The 19,299-nt window shown below is 37.2% G+C and overlaps 1 protein-coding gene across 3 annotated transcripts in view; it reads right to left on the bottom strand.

Moving 5' to 3' along the window:
- BMP5 (bone morphogenetic protein 5) overlaps window positions 1–19,299 on the bottom strand; it is a 136,925-nt gene that overhangs the window by 34,519 nt on the left and 83,107 nt on the right. For all 3 annotated transcript variants that reach the window (XM_068994350.1, XM_068994352.1, XM_068994351.1), the window contains one exon: window positions 9,085–9,233. In XM_068994350.1, the coding sequence (XP_068850451.1) occupies window positions 9,085–9,233 (149 nt within the window). The remainder of the gene's footprint in view (window positions 1–9,084; window positions 9,234–19,299) is intronic.

Raw genomic sequence — 19,299 nt, 5'->3', positions numbered from 1 at the left:
GTCATCACTATAAATTCAGCAGCAGGGAAGCATATGGTTTTATGAACAAAAATGACTTAATTGCTTTAAAATGTCAAGTTCAGATAAGGGAAAAGCTATTATCAAATCTCAAAATGTTTAAGAGATCTTCTGATAAGGGGAAATACCTCAACTTTCTGAAGTGAGATGCATAATAGTGAGAAATTGTAGTCAAAACAGCAGGACAAAAAGAAAAATATCACACATGATCTCTGAATTTCTTCTGCTACTTATTAGCACCATGTCAGCTGATAGATTAAGCACCCATATAGATCATCTGACCCTTAACACAGATAGATAGTCATTGACAACACAGGGGCTTAATTTGGAAAATTTCCCCCTGAAGTAAAAAAGATTGTGTTAGGGAATCCAGGGATAACTCAGCAAACTTATTTAATCAGATACTTGCATTGAAAAGAAACAGATTCCAGGACTTACTAACTTTAAGCAGATATCGCATTTAGAACTCCACATCTCTCTCAGACAGACATGCTCACATTTAATAAAAGGAAAAGAATGCCAAAGTGAGTAACTCGCACATTTGCTTAATGTATGGTGACATGAAAACTTTAGATACTAGAATGGATTTTTCTAATTAGGAGTACATATTCTTTAATTCAAAATATATCATGGAATTTTTGAAAAATCTAATTTTTTAAGATAACACATTAAGAAGACCTCACAAATACTGCAATTTTGGAAAAGAAAAATTTATCAGTATGTTAAATTACTCTACACCTAAGAAGTGACAATAGAAATAAGCAACCCATTCATATTTTTGGAGAAACAAATGGAATCCCATTTCTTATCAATGTAAGTGTGGCAGCTATCAATTTCCAGGAATGAACCCTAAAATTCCCACAAGTGAAGAGTAGAGAGCATGGTGAAAACTTGGGTAATAAAAGTTTTAAAAATATGCACTTTCAATTTAATTGCACTAACTCAAGACCTTTTTTATAGTTTGAATAATTATGTTGGTGAAAATAAAAGAGGATTAAATTGTTGGTGTTTTTAGAAAAGCTCTGATGCTGTTTAGTTGCCAAGTCGTGTTTGACTCTCTGGGACTACATGAACTACAGCAAGCCATGTAGTATCCTTCATGCAGTATCCCTGTCCTTCACTATCTCCTGGAGTTTGCTCAAACTCATGTCCATTGAGTTAATGATGCCATCCAATCATCTTATCCTCTGTCACTCCCTTCTCCTCTTGCCCTCAATCTTTCCCAGCATCAGGGTCTTTTTCGGTGAATCGGCTCTTCACATCAGGTGGCCCAAGTATTGAAGCTTCAGTGTCAGCATCAGTCCTTCCAATGAATATGCAGGGTTAATATCCTTTAGGATTGACTGATTGGATCTCCTTGCTGTCCAAGGGACTCTCAAGAGTCTTCTCCAACACCACAGTTCGAAAGCATCAATTATTCAACACTCAGCCTTCTCTACATGGAATAGAGAAATTTTTGTGCACCAACAAGCAGGAAAAATAGTCTTCCTAGGTGGCACAAGAAAGGGAAGAGACATGGGTTTGATCCCTGGGTCAGGAAGGTCCCCTGAAGGGGGAAACAGCAACCCACTCCAGTGTTCTTGCCCGGAAAATTCCAAGCACAGAGGAGCCTGGCAGGCCTGAGCTTTCTGCATGCGGTTGCTAACAGTCAAACAAGACTGAGCACACAGTAAGCAGAAAAAAAATTTTTTAAGCCATGACTTTACCCCTTTACAATGTCTGGGAATTACAGCTGCTAACCAATATGGGTTATAACCTGAGAAAGCAACAATTTTAAGAGTTTGTTTCCTTGACTTTCAGAGAGGTCTTCTATGATGTTTTTCCAATCAATGCATAGAGTATCTTCAGTTTTCTGATTTTCTTAATGGAAAATATTATTTATGTAGTGGGGATTTTATACAATTTGCTAAAAATTTTAACACATTAGGAGCTCTTGGGCCCAACTCTTCAACAAAGACAACCAGCGTGTTTTAATCATGTGTTCTATGACCATTAAAATACTGCTTGTAATTCAACTGTCTTTGAAAGAAGCCATATTGATGTGCAAGGTTTCTTAATAGTTTTATGAAGGGTTTATGAAGCCAAATGATAGTAATTTACACTGATGTATCTCTGGGTTGAAATTTTTTTCTTATAGTTATATAGGTCAGCCCTTTCAGCCTTTAATCAATTATGCTTGTACAATACACATTACCCTATAACGCAGTTGTTTCCCTTATATTCATTGATGTAACTAGTTATTTCCCAAATAACTATATTATTTTTTCTTAAGAATAAAATGGTTGAGTCTTAAAGCTATCATATTAAGTATTAATAACTTGATATTTTTGGATGCCTATGAAGACCTAGCCAATATAAGCATTCAACTGATCATGGCACATATCACTGAATGTTCATTTCTGTTGGATTCATACCCTAGATCTGAATGTACTTAAAAGCTTCCTACCAATAATCATTATGTTAACCGAAGTTATTAGACATGCACCTAATACACTATGCTTCCAACTCAAGATTTAAGAACATATGTCAATAATCTTAGGGCTTCCCTTGTGGCTCAGACAGTAAAGAATCCTCCTGCAATGCAGCCTCTCTCCCGTGGACTATAATTTGTGAATTCATCTGAAACCCTATTAAATCATCTGTAAAATCTCCACAATAAAAGAACTGACCCTAAATTAAAAGAGTGTCATGTGGAGTAAGTCTTTGTGTATTTTCTCATCCAATTCAACCCAGAGATTTTTTTCTTGTCCTACCATGTTTCAGGCACTATTGTCTAATATAATTGTGCACCAGTCTTGAAAGGTGTTACCATTTCACTCATTTAGCTAATGCTATGGCTAAAATGTAAAACAGTTTGTCAGAGCCACGATTTTAATCTAGTTTTCCTCATGATTTCTTTCTAGAATTTGTATTTCCAGAATGGAGCTTTCTACTTTGTTTATCCTCCTTATTTAAACTAAGTATCAAAACCTTAAAATCTAAGTTATCATAAAAAAAGTATAAATTTCTTTATATTATATTAAACATTATAATGAATCTAATTTGATAGTTTCATACCTCCGAAATTTTCTTGCCCTTGATTTAGCTACAAAATTTACTAAAACTTTGAAATCCCTGACTTAAAATCTGATTTTTTACCTTGATACACTTGGAAATTATGCCACAAACTTTGTTCAAAGAAAAACGGATTTTAGAGTCTTATTTTTTTTAAAGAACCTTATACTGTTTCTTGGACATTAAACAATACTCTGACAGAACAACATTTTGATGACTTGAATATAAATGAATCAGAAACATACGGATTGAATTTTCCTTGACATATAAGTGGGTTTGAATAGAAAGGAAAAAGTCATTGGCAAAATTTACCCTGAGTATTGCCAAACCTAAAACGTCTGAAAACATAGGATTTTTAAAAAGACATTCTAATGGTCCCAAAAATACTATCTTTGTTTTCCATCTTTAAATTATTCTATAAACCCAAATTTGAAAAAAAAAAAGAATTAATTTACTTGGAAGGTTTAAACTATATAAAGCATCAAACAATGGAAAATTATAGTGTTTGCAGAGAAAACCCAAGTCTTAAAAGCTAGAGTAAATTGCTCTCTGGATAATAAACTCTGTGTACATACACATTTGTCTATGTGTTTGCATATGTGTGTGAGTATGTACATATTTATATATGTAAATGATCATAATTACTGCAGATTTACTAGCAATTTTAATAAAGATCTAACAAGGCATGTAATTAATGTATCTTTATAAATCAGGGAACTGAAAATCTTAAATTTTAAGATAAATCTAAACCTACTCATTTCCTGCTAAAAAAAAAGAGAGAGAGTAACTATTTTACCAGGTTATTGACTACTATGAGAGAGTGTTCGAGAATTCTGAAACTGATTTAGCACAATTGCTACAACCACTTGTATGGAATTTCTAAATTTTGCTGTTAAGAAGTAGCAGTGTTTCTTTTCCATTTGCTTGCTCATATGTTTGCTTTATTTAGCTGAAGCAGACATATGGAACTCAGAGAATTTTCTTCTGCCTGAAAAAAATCAATAGAATATCCTTAAACTCTCCTGCCAAATCCATGGCAGTTCATTTATCAAATTACTAAAGAGAATATTTTACAAACTGACATACTTTCCACATGTCCTCTGAGGAATCATGATGTTACTTTTGATTTCAACAGTCTTTTGATTTCCAAAATATATTTAGGCTTCTTAGCTGTTTTTTCTTTGTGAAAGCAGAATAAACAAAATTTAACAATCCGTATCAGTGATTTCCTCCTCACTTTAAGATTGAAGCAATTTTAACTACTGTACTGTGGTTTGTGGTATAAAGTTCTCCTGTGTTAAACCAAAATTGTTTGGTTAATAATCAACCCAAATTTATAGTTTGGAATTTCTTCTTAAGAGTAACATGTTCATATATGTAAAACGGATAAACAACAAGGTCCTATTATATGGCACAGGGAACTATATTCAATATCATGCAATAAACCAAAATGGAAAAGAAAGTGGAAAAGTATATTTATATAACTGTAACAATTTACTGCACACCAGAAACAAACACACTGTAAATCCACTATACTTCCACTTAAAAAAAAAAAAAAAAAGAATAACATGTTCAAGGACAGGTGGTCTGCAAGAATCTTTTCCTTCACAAATTCATTCAGTGATCACTCAGAACATGGTTTTAATACCTACAACCTGCATAGTACCAAACACCAAGGGTACCACTGTGAGCCAGAAATACACATCTAGGATCTTATGAAACAGATATTCAAATATGTAATCATGAAAGTGTTACTCTGACTGATTAAAGCAGCAAGTCTAGTTCTTCAGTGACTTGTGGTCAAGCTACAAGAATATAGACATACATGTCACGGCTTGTCCATAATTGATCTCCCAGTCACTTTCATAAAATAACAGCACTTGCAACCGTAGAAATACGTGAAAGCTGTTCTAGCCTAGTCTGGACTTCTGGTTTTTCTGAAGGATACCATGCCATTTTGCCATTCTACGTGTTTACTCACACTGTTTCCTCATCCAGGAACTAACTCCCTCCTCCTTCCTTACACCACCTCCACTCCCTCCTCATCTTCATTTCTTGAAATCTTAGCCAAGTGACTGAGCCCAAAAAAGTCACCTGGGCCATGGTGCTTTTTGCTCCATTTGGACTTAACCATCTCTCTCACATTTTCCTGTAGTGTCTTGATTGTATTACTATTTTTAGGATTTAAGGCACTTTATTCGTTCTAAAGTAACTACAAATGTCTATCTCCCAGTTCATAGTCTCCTTAACACTTTGCCTTTATTTATGTTTTACTTTTTGGCTGTGTCACACAGTGTGTGGGGTCTTAGTTCCCCAAGTAGGGAATCAAACCCTTGGCCCCTGCATTAGAAGTTTGTAGTTTTAACCACAGGACTGCCAGGACGTTCCCAACACTTTGTCTTGCATGCATAGGCACTAGAAGATTTTGTGCCGAACAAATCAATAAATGAATAATAGTCAGCAAAAGCATTTGAAAGCTGACTCGGACTTTCCTGAGCTTCATGTTTTTATGATTTCCAATTACTTTGCTGAGAAGTAAACATATCCAGAATCCATTATTGCAAATAAAAGATGCCTGTCTAATCCATTTGAAGCAATATTCCCATAGCAATATTCCAATAGAACACTGAAAACATCAGCAGTGATGAGGGAGCAGTAAGCTGGGGCATCTGGTTATCTATGTTTACAGAAGCATATGCCACAAGCCTAGTTTCCATGATGTTGTAGTTAATAAAACGAAGATGGCCCCAGAGGGTCACTTGCTTTCCCAGGGCCATATATGCTCTAATGGCTGGTTAAAATCTGTTAAGTGTTTAAAAGTTAAGTATCGTTTAAATACAAAAGGCCAGGTTGCCTAGCATATTTAATCCTTTTAACACTTTTGCATCAGATGATATTAAAAAATCAAAGAAAAGCAACAAAATGCTATCTCAAGCCTAACTTTTAAATAAAGAATCTGGAAACCTTTGAAATAAGTTAAATGTTAGTTTATTTTAGGCTCCAAAAAAGACCCATAAATAATATGAGTCATTTAAAGTAAAATTACTCCTAAAATATAAGAGAAATCAATCAAAGGAAAAGGATAAACAAAATATAAAGTAGTTCTCAAAGGAAAGGATGAATTGGAAGCAAGAAAGAACTAAACAGTTTAGAGTGTAAAGGAAAGAGAACAAACATAAGAGAAGAAGTAAAAAAAAATAGAGGAGAAATTTCAGAATTTTCTGGTTGAGAGGGAAGGGTGAGGAAGTTAAAAAGAAACAGGGGTCATATTTCACAGATCTCCTGAGTTTTGTTTAGTTAGACATTTCAGCATATCTCCAAGGAAAAGACTGGGGGAAGCACATACCACTAATTTAATTTTTCTTCTTTGGACCACATACCAGGGAAGAGACTCCCGGCTCAGCCCCTCCGGGCACATTTCCCTGTCACATTTCTGACCATAAACGTAGAATAGTTGAGCACTGTAAAAATTTAAGGGAGATTATTTAGATGTATGCCTTTCTGTCTACATTTACAGTGATTGAACTCTGAAAATCTTTAATGATAGTCTCAAAGCCATTATGGAAAATATCCTATAATTCAAAATATTTTAATTGCTTATGAAAATTTAAAACGTCAGCATTGTAATTAAAATCTATGAAAAAGTCTGGATTGGGAGGGGTTGGGAGCAGATGTCTCACCTGGTCTGTCACACTTTCAATAAGAGCCTTCCTTTTCTAGCTCAAGATCTGAGGCACGTGAAATGTTCAGTAGACAAACTCTGGAATATATTTGATTTGTGTCTGTCAACCTCACTCCACATACGCAATCTTTGGAGTAACAGCACTGGGCATGGTCTGATTCTCAGGCTACGAATCTGGTTGTAGGTAAAACAATGTTACCATGAAGTCCAATTGCATCAGTAATGATCCACCTTGAAAAAGACCCAGGGCAGACCTAACAACTTTTACTTCACTCAGCAGTTTATTAAGCAAGGTTTTAGTGTAATAGAGCAAGGAGAAAGGACGGAGGCAGATTCTAGGGCCGATGTTTCTATTGCTGGATCCTGCAAAAAACTAAAGACAGTAAACTAAAATAGGGCACATTCTCTAATAAATCATCACTTTTAAAACCACCCTCTGCAGCCATGATCCTACTATTTTCGGGTGTGGAGCAAAAGCATAAGTTAGGCCCACTTGGTAGACTTCTGAATATTTTGTAAGTACTGATCAAGGTAACAAATCATTAAACGATGTTTTATCCTCCTGTTGTGACAAATAAAATTTTAAATGACCTGGAAGCCTAGATTTGAATTTAAAATTTTAGACTCTGAGTGATTAAAGGTGAACAAAGCCTTGCACTCCCTGACCTCTTTATCAAACAGGCCAAAATCCTTCTCATCAGTCTTTGTGAACTCTCTTTTGTTTGCCCAAAATGCCTGCCCTCCAATTTCTTCGGCAATCACGTTTTCCTTAACATTATGATTGCAGCTAGAATTTTCTCACTATTTGACACTCGGCATGTAGCGACATGCACTCAGTGATATTACATGCGGACTACTTATGCCTCATTCAGTTGCAAGCCTCAGGAAGCCACCTCTGCACTTGTTCACCATTTTATCTCCAGCATTAAGCCAAGCACATAGCACATCCTTATTCAACGAGTACTTCTGAGCATAAAAATAACTTCTGAAGCTTCTCAGAAAAGATTTCCTATAGACCTGTGTACTAAGAATGCCACCTGCCGTATCAGTAAACAGAGGTCGTTGCAGAATCAAGCCATCCCATTACAGTGGCCCCAATCAGCCCTGAGGGAACTCAGGGGGGAAACAGGATGCCTCCCTATCAAACTATCAGCCGCCACAGCCACCCCACCCTCACAGCAGTGCACCTGAGGAGCTCCGGATGAGAAAGTACAGGATACTGCCCCCCACCGACCACCACCGATAGCTGAGGTGGATATCAGAGGAATGATTTCAATGAACCCAGACCCTTGCATCGTCCCATACATAGAAAGCACTAAATTCACTAACTTGAGATGTCTTGCTTTCTTTAACTAACAGTAATCCCTTGATGTTCCAACTACGTGGTCTTTGTTGTAAAAAAATCTCTGTATATCCTGGCTCCCCCCTTACCTCTTTAGAGCAGTCCCTTAGTCATATAAGGATGAGATGGTTGGATGGCATCACTGACTCAATGGACATGAGTTTGAGTAAACTCCAGAAGTTGGTGATAGACAGGGAGGCCTGGCGTGCTGCAGTCCATGGGGTCGCAAACAGTTAAAACACACCTGAGCGACTGAACTTGCACTGAACTTAGTCATATAAGAGGCTGCATCCCAGGCCTAAGTCCTCAGTTTCGTCCACCAAGTAAAACATAACTCTCAACTTTTAGGTTGCATTTTTCTTTTTTTAAAGCCAACAAATCTCTCCCAGAAGTGATCCTGGAGCTCTTGTTTTTTGACCAAATATTACAGTATGTTAAGATCTAAGTCGATAACATCTTCTGCATATTTTCGTGAGTCTTTTGTTCCATTCTCATCCTCCTCTGTATTATGGTAGGTCATTTGTCTGTTTCCCTATCACCTGCTTTGATATATATTTCTTTTTTAAGTCAAGTTTTGAGATATTCTTTGACTATGGTAATATTTATTCTTCTTTAGAGTACAGTCCTATACATTTTTACAAATTACAAAGCTGTGTAACCACCACCACATAGATCCATAGCACTTCACACATCACTTTCTTTCAGTATTGCTATATTACAGTTGTGCTGTGTATTACATACAGACCTTCAACACAATAAAAACCCCAAGAGCAAGAATAAGGCTTAAGTTTTTTTCACTTCCCACAGCCATTGCAGAGCCTGACAATAAATGCATGTTGTTTATAAATCAATTAACTAATCAATATATTGCTCTGTCTTACAGAATGCACCACTTTGCACATTGTGTGTATAAAAAATACATTGGTTAAACCCCACAAACAGCTGTAACTCTCAATGTGTACAAATCAGAACAAAATTCAGTGCTTACCATCTCCTGTTTCTGCACAAAGCTGTAAGCCCAAATTGTTCTGTGGATTAATCACCCAATGATTGCTGGTCACAGTGATATCAAAGACAAGCCAACCCACATCGAGAGCTTGGGTCTTCCTTGTGTCTAACAAGAATAGATCTGCATCCCTAAGGAGAAAGAAAACAACAAAGGTTTGAATGAAAATCATCATTCCCTACACTTAAGTGAAAACACTACAAAACCACTCTTAAAATGACAAGAGTTGATTAAGGAACAAGGGGAACAAATGACTCAAGTGATGAGTAATAAGATATAGGACGTTTTATTGCTAGAATCCCATCCCAAATCTGGCGCAGATTAGGAATATCTGAAAGTAATTTCCATTTTCCTGCTCTTCACTGTCAAGTTTCCTTTACAAACTGGATTAGTGGTCTTGATTTAGTCCCTGGCAATCAGTATTTCCCCAAACCACTACCTGTGAGGAACAGGACACTTGCAAGTTCACGAGCAACTGTTGACCTGAATAGAGTGGAAGTGACAGAAGCTGCTCGAGTCTGGGTGTCTGTGGATTCTCCATGGAGGTGCAGGGCAGGCAGTCTGTGATACAAGCCTTCCAGAGATCATTTTCTCTTTTAGAGATCATGTTTCTTTCACTTCCACTTTCTTATGCTTTTTCCCATTTTTATTTCATTTTCTGTTTTTGTTATAGAATTATTTTATGGATACCAGAGGCCAAATGAAGGGCATCAAATACATCACTGGATTAAGGGAGAAGTCCCATAGATTGGGGATTCCCTGGTAGCTCAGTTGGTAAAGAATCCACCTGCAATGCAGGAGAGCCCAGTTCGATTCCTGGGTCAGGAAGATATGCTGGAGAAGGGATAGGCTACCCACTCCAGAGTTCTTGGGCTTCCTTGATGGCTCAGCTGGTTAAGAATCTGGAGACCTGGGTTTGATCCCTGGGTTGGGAAGATCCCCTGGAGAAGGGAAAAGCTATCCACTCCAGTATTCTTGCCAGGAAAAGTCCATGGACTGTATAACCCATGGGGTCACAAAAAGTCAGACATGACTGAGCAACTTTCACTTTTCCCATAGACTGAGCTATGGATCTACCCTGACTTGCTTTAGCATCATCTGTGTACACAAGTTCCCTGAGGGCAGTAGCAGCTATGAATATAAGTTTCTATGTTTTAGAATGATCTCCACAGTGTTACTGTGGCTAATATTTATCAATTTTAACTTTAGTATTAACTTTACAAATGTATGAGTATCTGTATAATGAATTATCTTATTATTTCCTTGCTATAGGCAGTCTCTGAGGCAAACGCTACATATTTTTGGCATTTAATCTTTTTCTAAATTTATTTTATCAAAATATAGTTGATTTACGGTGTTCTTTTAATTTCGGCTAGGAGAAGACTTTTGAGAGTCCCTTGGACTGCAAAGAGATCCAACCAGTCCTTTCTGAAGGAGATCAGCCCTGGGATTTCTTTGGAAGGAATGATGCTAAAGCTGAAACTCCAGTACTTTGGCCACCTCATGTGAAGAGTTGACTCACTGGAAAAGACTCTGATGCTGGGAGGGATTTGGGGCAGGAGGAGAAGGGGACAACAGAGGATGAGATGGCTGGATGGCATCACGGACTCGATGGATGTGAGTCTGAGTGAACTCCGGGAGTTGATGATGGACAAGGAGGCCTGGCGTGCTGTGATTCATGGGGTCGCAAAGAGTCGGACACGACTGAGTGACTGAACTGAACTGAACTGATACAGAAACAAGATGCAGTTTTATATATATATATATATATATATATATACTTTTTCATACATATTATTTTTCATATGTTTATATATATATCTGTATAATATTCTCTTTCATATAGCAAGATCCTGCTATAAAGTGGGATCTTGTTGTCCATCCATCCTCTATATATCAATAGTTTGCATCTGCTAATCCCAAATTCCCACTCCATCCCTCTGCCATTCCCCCTCATTCTTGGCAATCACAAACCTGTGCTCTATCGGACATTTAGTCTTTACAGTAGATCTCTTATATTGATGAAATTGAAGCTAGGGAAGTTTGGTGGTAAAAACAAAGGAAATCCATCAAAGTAGAATAGAAAGATACTATTATGCATTGATGACTGTGCTGCATTTGGCGGCATGTCATCCATATGAGGAAGACCAGAGCTCTGTCATAATACGTTATGCTCTATTGTTCTATTGTATTTTCCATCAATCTGTATCTTAGAAGTCACTTCAACAATGGCTTACAAAATTTAAACAATTAATTTTGAATAAAATCATGTACATTTATTATTTCCTTAGGAAAAAAGTCATCAGTGATCATTAAACATTGAACCGTAAAAGAAGTAAAGAATCTCAGTCAATATTTTAGGGGCTCCATTTCTTTACTTAAACTTGATTTAAATCATCCTTCCATTAAACTAGAGAAGTTAAAATAAATGTATTAATGTTACAATCAATTAAATTGACCAGCTACCATACACCCAAAAATGCAGCTTTCATTCTCCTTCACAATTTTCTTACCAAAGAAGGGTTACAGACACTTTTTCACGTCCAATACAGGACTCAGTATGAGTTACTACAGATATACAACAAGCATATAATACAATCCAAAGAAAGATTAATTTGTTCCCAGTTGAATTTTAAGGCTCTATCATATTCACACTGTGGTTGAACAAAAGTAAAATTCTCCGTGCCTCTCATAACTTGAAAAATCTACCAAATAAACCAAATCTAAGAAAATATGGATTATCTTTAAAATTTTGATATATTTTAAAACTATCTTTGAGACTGTTATCTTGTAATTAATTTAATCACATTGCTAACTTCCTAAGAGAAGGATCCAACTTGTAGTTTTGAAACTACTCAAGTGCTAGCCTGATTTTATTTGAAATGTGGTAAAGCTATTCTAATAAACCCTGCAAAGCATTACCAATCCTTGGCATGATATAAATAAATATTTGAATAACAAAACAGAACAAAGAGGTAAGTTCTGAGAGCAATTTCAACTAGTTAACAAATATCTTTAGGTGAAAGTGAAGTGAGAGTGAAAGTCGCTCAGTGGTGTCCAACTCTTTGCAACCCCATGGACTATACAGTCCGTGGAATTCTCCAGGCCAGAATACTGGAGTGAGTAGCCTTTCCCTTCTCCAGGGGATCTTCCCAACCCAGGGATCGAACCCAGGTCTCCCGCATTGTGGGCGGATTCTTCACCAGATGAGCCACAAGGGAAGCTCTACCTTTAGGTAGTTATTTATTATTTTTAAATTGTGCTACTTTTCCAGATAAAAAGAATTCCCAAACTATTAACCTTCAAGTCTCAAAACTTTTAAGCAAGTCTATGGGGAAAATAGTTTCAGTTTTAAAAATACTTAGAAGAAGCATCAGCCAACAGATCCAAGCAAAGCCTAAATACCTGAATTTCTGTGATGCAAATCGCAAGGCATTAGAAGGTAAATCTAGGCAAATAGTATGATTTGAAAAATCTATATATTTCTAGTCCACCTCTGAAAAGTTACAAACATTCAGTTACCTTCATAAGCTTGAGTAAAGCTATTTTATTTTGGACCCTTAACTTCTATTTTTAAATTTCTCCTTTTTCTTTTTGCATAAAGAACTCTTCTGCATTAACTACAGACAAGAGAATATGCTTTAGGAGAATCAAATCTATTTTTAACAAGCACGATGTTAATAATTACATCGTTTTCAGTCATAGAGCAACTTTCACAGCAGCATCTTAAAAATAAATTCCTATCCATTCTATAGAAATCGAGATGTGATTTCTTTAGAAGTATAAAATTAGTCCACTAAAGAACAGCACTTAACTCCCTGAAAATAGCAGAATATTTTGAATTATCTCTTTAAAGACTACTTTAAAATGACCTCTTTAAAGAATATTTGAGTTATCTCTTTAAAGACTGTTTCCAAGTAATGTGACATTCAGAGGTACTAGAGGCTAGAACTTCAACATATGGATGGGGGAAAGAGGCGAGCAGAGTTTAACCCATAATACTATTTTTGAAAAAATTTTTAAAAGGCAGGAATAATCCTAGATGTGAGCATTCAGTTTATTGACATTATAGCAATTATCAACACTGAAATGTTTTCAAAAACTAATACATGGAAGTCAATTTACATTGACCAATATAACTCATAATGACTAAAATTTGTATTTTTATTTTTCAGGTAAAATTTGAACCTTTGTATTGAGTATGATACAGATTTGCATACATATTCCTCATAAAGCTAAATTAAGCTATCATGGAGTTGTTAAATATAGAGTCACACAAAACAGATAAAGGATTTGCAGAACAAATAGATATATTAGATATGAAATATACAGATATATTAAATGTAATTACTCACAGGTGAAAAATAATACATAAATGTGTAGATACAGCTAGAGTTTGGTACAAATACATGTGAGCATATCTTACTTCATTCATGACCAGAGGTTTAAACATGTCTATTCACGGGAAATTGGTGGGCTTGTATATGATAGTTTAGAATAATACAGTTTATTTTACTGACAGAGGAAAGGTGCCTTGGGAGTCTTGAAATACCAAAAGGGTAGGAACTTCAGCTAAGGACTGAGCAGCAGGAGCCAAATTCAGTAAGAGTTGAGTTATCATCATCCTAAAACCACACATCTGAAAATAGTCTTACATATCTAAGACTATGACATTGGGCTTCCCAGGTGGTGCTAACGGTAAAGAATCCAACTACCAAGACAGGAGACACAGGAGACATGGGTTTGATTGCTGTCAGGAAGACCCACTGGAGCAGGAAACGGTCACCCACTCTAGTATTCTTGCCTAGAAAACTCCATGGACAAGAGGCGCTGGGAGGCTACAGTGCTTGGGATCACAAAGAGCTGGATACGACTGAGCATGCATGCACATCTTAGACTCTGACATCAGAAGAGCTAAACCAGTTTTTATCATCTTTATATAAATATCAATGTATTATAATGAAGTAAATAAAGATGTAGGGAGCAGACAGAGCTTGAACAATTAAGGAATTATTCAGCCTCAGTTTCCCCATGCAGAAAAAGAGTATGATAATCCCTGCTTTAAAAAAGTGTTTGAAGACCAAATGTAATATAATCTGGATCTCTGTTTGGAAGAGAGGAAAATTATAGTTGAGTCTTTTGCCACAAGAGGAAAAAATGAAGTTGAAAACATCCAAAGGAAGTAAAGTTATTCATGTAATCAACAATGAGATGGTGAAAGAGAAATAGTCTTCATATTGTTACAGTTTCAATCATATGTACTCATGTATATGTGTGTGTGTATATATATATAGACACACAAATATGCATATATAGAGAGAGAGAGAGAAAGAGAGAGTGACAGAAACAAGGTGAAGCAGAAGCAGTTATCCAGGAGCATAGACATTTTACTGTCTAACCAAAAAGCTCTAAATCTGGTCAAGAAAAGTTTTGGGAAACTGTCTAGAAGATACAGAGATAAATTTCCAGGCAAAAGTTAAAATACTCTATTTCCATGAGGCAAGAACCTTACAGAGCACAGTGATATCTCCACTTTCCCCAAACTTTCTCCATTATAACTTTTTCAACTCCTTTCATCTCCTTTGTCTCTGAATAGCTTACCATGGTTAGTAGAAATGTAATGATGACCACCTAAGAAGAAAGCATCCATCTTTTTCTGGGTATCCGACCATAAATACACACCATCTGAGGAATGTGACATACAGTTCAAGCATGGGACACATTAACAATGGATGCAAATGTTATTCTCTGGAGTTTATAATGTCGATAGTTTCTATCATGAGCAACTTTAAAAGTGTTAGAATTTGACTTTGGTATTTTCAGATAATAATTGTTTTTTTCTCCCAAAACAAATAAGAAATAATAAGCTTCTGTAAATCTCACAGAACACCCATTTTCAGATTATCTAATTCAATGCTGTGTTTACATTGAAAAGGTATAGATGTAAACTGGTAAAATAGTAATATAACATGGACTCAAATGGCAAAAATGGAAAACAAGCTGAATTCCCAGTATGAAAATTCAACCACTTTTCTCTTTGCAGGTTTTTTTTAAATTGCCAAGATACTGATAATATTAGTAGGTTTCCCGGCACTACACCATTTCATATTTTTCCCTTGCAAAGACATCTATACATGGGCTACTGAATACACACACACGCGCGCACAGAATGAGAGAGTCCCTCACTCAACAAGAAACAAAGAAGTGAGAGTGTTACATACACAAACCAACTACTTTTAAGTTCCCTAATGAATGAATGATATGCCCAGTTCAAGTTCCTAAGAATTCTTCTATGCTATGACTCTTATGACCCCAATGGATATGAAATAGTCAAGGAGAAAATGAGTTTTTAGAGCATGAATTATTCCCATTTTTAGCTTTATAATGTAAATCTATAGCTAGAGCAGCATTTCTCGACCTCAGCATTATGGAAAATTTTGACTAGACCGTTCTCTGTTGGGTGGGGGTACCCTGTTTATGGCAGAAGTTTCAGCAGCATCTTTCGTTACCCCAGCATTACGACCCGTTGGATGTCAGTAGGCCTCCACCCTCGCCAACAGTGAAACCCCAAAATGCCTGCAGACATCACTAAATGTCTCCTGGGGGTGAATCCCCTCGGTGGAGAACTGGAGCTAGAGCTTGATCTCTGCAAGTGCAGGGACGCAAGTCATGCCTGGGCGCTGTCCTGTATCCTCAGAGCCAAGGGCACCGCCCATCTGAGTGTTATTTCCACTGCTCTCAAGAGCCCATGAGGTCCCCCGGGTGTTACTGTCAGTGTGCATCCTGAAGTATGTCCACAGAAGAGTCACAAATCCTAGAGAAGCCAGAGGGTGAGATGATGTCAACGTGAAACTGACCGTGGATTGGAATGATGACAGCTCAACTAAATATATCCAAGCAGGGAAGGTGCCGAATGACAGCCAGCAGGCCGGCTTAAAATGTTTTTGCAATGGGGCACCAACATTTATATTCACAGTAGAACATTAGGAAGGGGTTGAATTCTACACAGCACATTTTCTTCAGGGGATATATAAATGTATCTCTTTGTGAAAAACATTAACTCAAGGAAAGCACTTAGCACGGTGCTAGACACACAGTGAGCACCCCCAAGTGGACAAGTGCTGACTGCTTTGCTTAGTACCAGGACTGGTGGCATTGTTCTTACCATTTAATTATTCAACTCTTTATGTACTTAGACATGTCAGTGCTTAGGAATATTTCTCCTAGGATCTCTCTCACATCTCTCCCAACCACCACCCCACTCCTTCTCAGTATAGAAGTTTCTCCTACACTATTGATGGGAATATAAGTTGGTAAAGCCAACTGGAAATCAGCATGGAGGTTTCTCAAAAAGCTAAAAATAGATTTACTATATGATACAACAATCCCACTCTTGGGCATATATCCAGAAAAAAAGATAAAATTCAAAATGGTGCATGTGCCCATACATTCATAGCAGCACTATTCACGATAGCCAAAACATGGAAACCATCTACACCTCCATCGATAAGGGAATGGATAAAGAAGATGTGGTACCTAGATACAATGGAATACTACTCAACTGTAAAAAGAACAAACTTGTGCCACTAGCAGCAACATGGATGGATCTAGAGAATACCATACAAAGTGAAGTCAGCCAGAAAGAGAAAGACAAATCCACATGATATCAATTATGTGCAGAATCTCAAATATGACACAGATCAACCTATCTATGAAACAGAAATAGACTCACAGTCATAGAGAACAGATTTGTGGTCGCCAAGGTTGAGGAGACTTCGGGGTGGGGGAAGGAGTGGAGTTTGGGATTAGCAGATGCAAACGATTATATATAGGATGGATAAACAACAAGGTCCTCCAGTCTAGCACAGAGAACTATATTTAACATCCCATGATAAACCATAATGAAAGAGGATACGGAAAATTATATATATATATACATATATATATACTCACACATAACTGAGTCACTTCATTGCACAGCAGAAATTCACACTACATTGTAAATCAGCTATACTTCAATAAAGAGTCAGAAAAATATAGTTAGACATTAAAAAAAGCTCTTACTCATTTTCAAAGGCCCAACTCAAGAGTAAATGCCTCCCAGTGGCTTTCCCCAAGGTTCTTCACCCTCCAACATGAAGAATTAATTACCCTCATTTGTATTTCCACAACGCGTAGTACATACTTACATCATACTGCTTAGCGCATTGTTTTACAGTTATTAAAGCCTGTGTGTGGCAAGCCCACCTCAACCCCAGCCTCAGGCTATGAACTGTGGGAATCTTACTTACTTGCCTTGTGTGCCCTGTGCTGGCCATGCGCAAGGTGCTCAGCAAAAGCCTGGTCAACTCAGATGTATTATCTGGAAAATTCAATCATGTGGAAACCTCATTTCCCAATAAGGCCAGATATATGAGGTGTGACTGAAATGTGATGCTTTCTATACAGAATATGAGGCTGTCTGCCTCACACGAAAAGATTAAATAAGTGAAATGATGCAAAGCATGTTAAATTTTTACCAAGAAAAATAAAGATTTGGATAAATATCAGAACACTCTTTTAAATGGCACACATTTAAATAGCAGTATGAATAAATGAAGGAGGTGGGAGATGATAGGAATAAAATATATAATTTTAAGAGTTTTGGAAGAGATGACATCATGTGTCTGTCTCTTTCATATTTGATTACATAACACTATCAAAGTATTTATAGAGTAGAGGGTTAATAGATCAGACAGTGTCTTGAACATAAAATATATCTATAAAGCATAAACCTAAATCACTGCAAGGACCCCCACCCTGACACTCCTAGATGATACCTTATGGGAAGTAAGCTTTAAATATGCGAAATTATATATATGCACATGCATACATGGGCTTCCCAGGTGGCGCTACTGGTAAAGAACTGGCCTGCCAATGCAAGAAACATAAGAGATGTGGGTTTGATTCTTGGAGGGAAGATTCCTTGGAGGAGGGCATGGCAACCCATCCCAGTATTCTTGCCTGGAGACTCCCATGGATAGAGGAGCTTGGCGGGCTACAGTCTATACAGTCACAGAGTCAGTCATGACTGAAGCAACTTAGCACACAGACACCTACACACACACACACACACACACACACACACACACACACACACACACACACGTGCACATTTGCAATATCAAAGGCACTGCCTTAAAGAGTACAGCCTGCACTGACTTTTCAATTGTTTCTTGCTGCTAAGTCACTTCAGTCATTTCCGACTCTGTGCAACCCCATAGACGGAAGCCCACCAGGCTCCCCCATCCCTGGGATTTTCCAGGCAAGAGTGCTGGAGTGGATTGCCACTGCCTTCTAGAGGTACACTATTACAATCATTAATCATATATCAAACTATACCTTTGATCAACTGCTTCAAGTCTAGTCATCATTTCCTTTGAAGGGTCAATCATATACTTGGTAATACAAGAAATAATAATCTTGTGAAACAAGCAAAATACAAATGGTATAGTTAATAACATTAGAGGAATTAAAAGTAAATGTTTTAGCCATGAGCCTCCCACACGAGTGTTTTTTTAAAGATTGTCAAGACTAGGGAATGGGTCACTTAGAGCAGATCTCTGATTTTTCATGTGGTTCAAATGTGTTACATTAAAGGATTTACCAGGTAAAAAAATACAGCATTCAGTTTGAATTATATGACTCTTGATGAAAGTGAAAGAGGAGAGTGAGAAAGTTGGCTTAAAGCTCAACATTCAGAAAACGAAGATCATGGCATCTGGTCCCATCACTTCATGGGAAATAGATGGGGAAACAGTGGAAAGAGTGTCAGGCTTTATTTTGGGGGGCTTCAAAATCACTGCAGATGGTGACTGCAGCCATGAAATTAAAAGACGCCTACTCCTTGGAAGGAAAGTTATGACCAACCTAGATAGCATATTCAAAAGCAGAGACATTACTTTGCCAACAAAGGTCCGTCTAGTCAAGGCTGTGGTTTTTCCAGTGGTCATGTATGGATGTGAGAGTTGGACTATGAAGAAAGCTGAGCGCTGAAGAATTGATGCTTCTGAATTGTGGTGTTGGAGAAGACGCCTGAGAGTCCCTCGGACTGCAAGGAGATCCAACCAGTCCATTCTGAAGGAGATCAGCCCTGAGATTTCTTTGGAAGGAATGATGCTAAAGCTGAAACTTGAGTACTTTGGCCACCTCATGCAA

Source organism: Capricornis sumatraensis, chromosome 22, assembly GCF_032405125.1.
Source record: "Capricornis sumatraensis isolate serow.1 chromosome 22, serow.2, whole genome shotgun sequence".
NCBI classification, from domain to species: domain Eukaryota; kingdom Metazoa; phylum Chordata; class Mammalia; order Artiodactyla; family Bovidae; genus Capricornis; species Capricornis sumatraensis.
The sequence above is the reverse complement of the archived record's forward strand: the minus strand, read 5'-3'. Positions and strand labels throughout refer to the sequence as shown.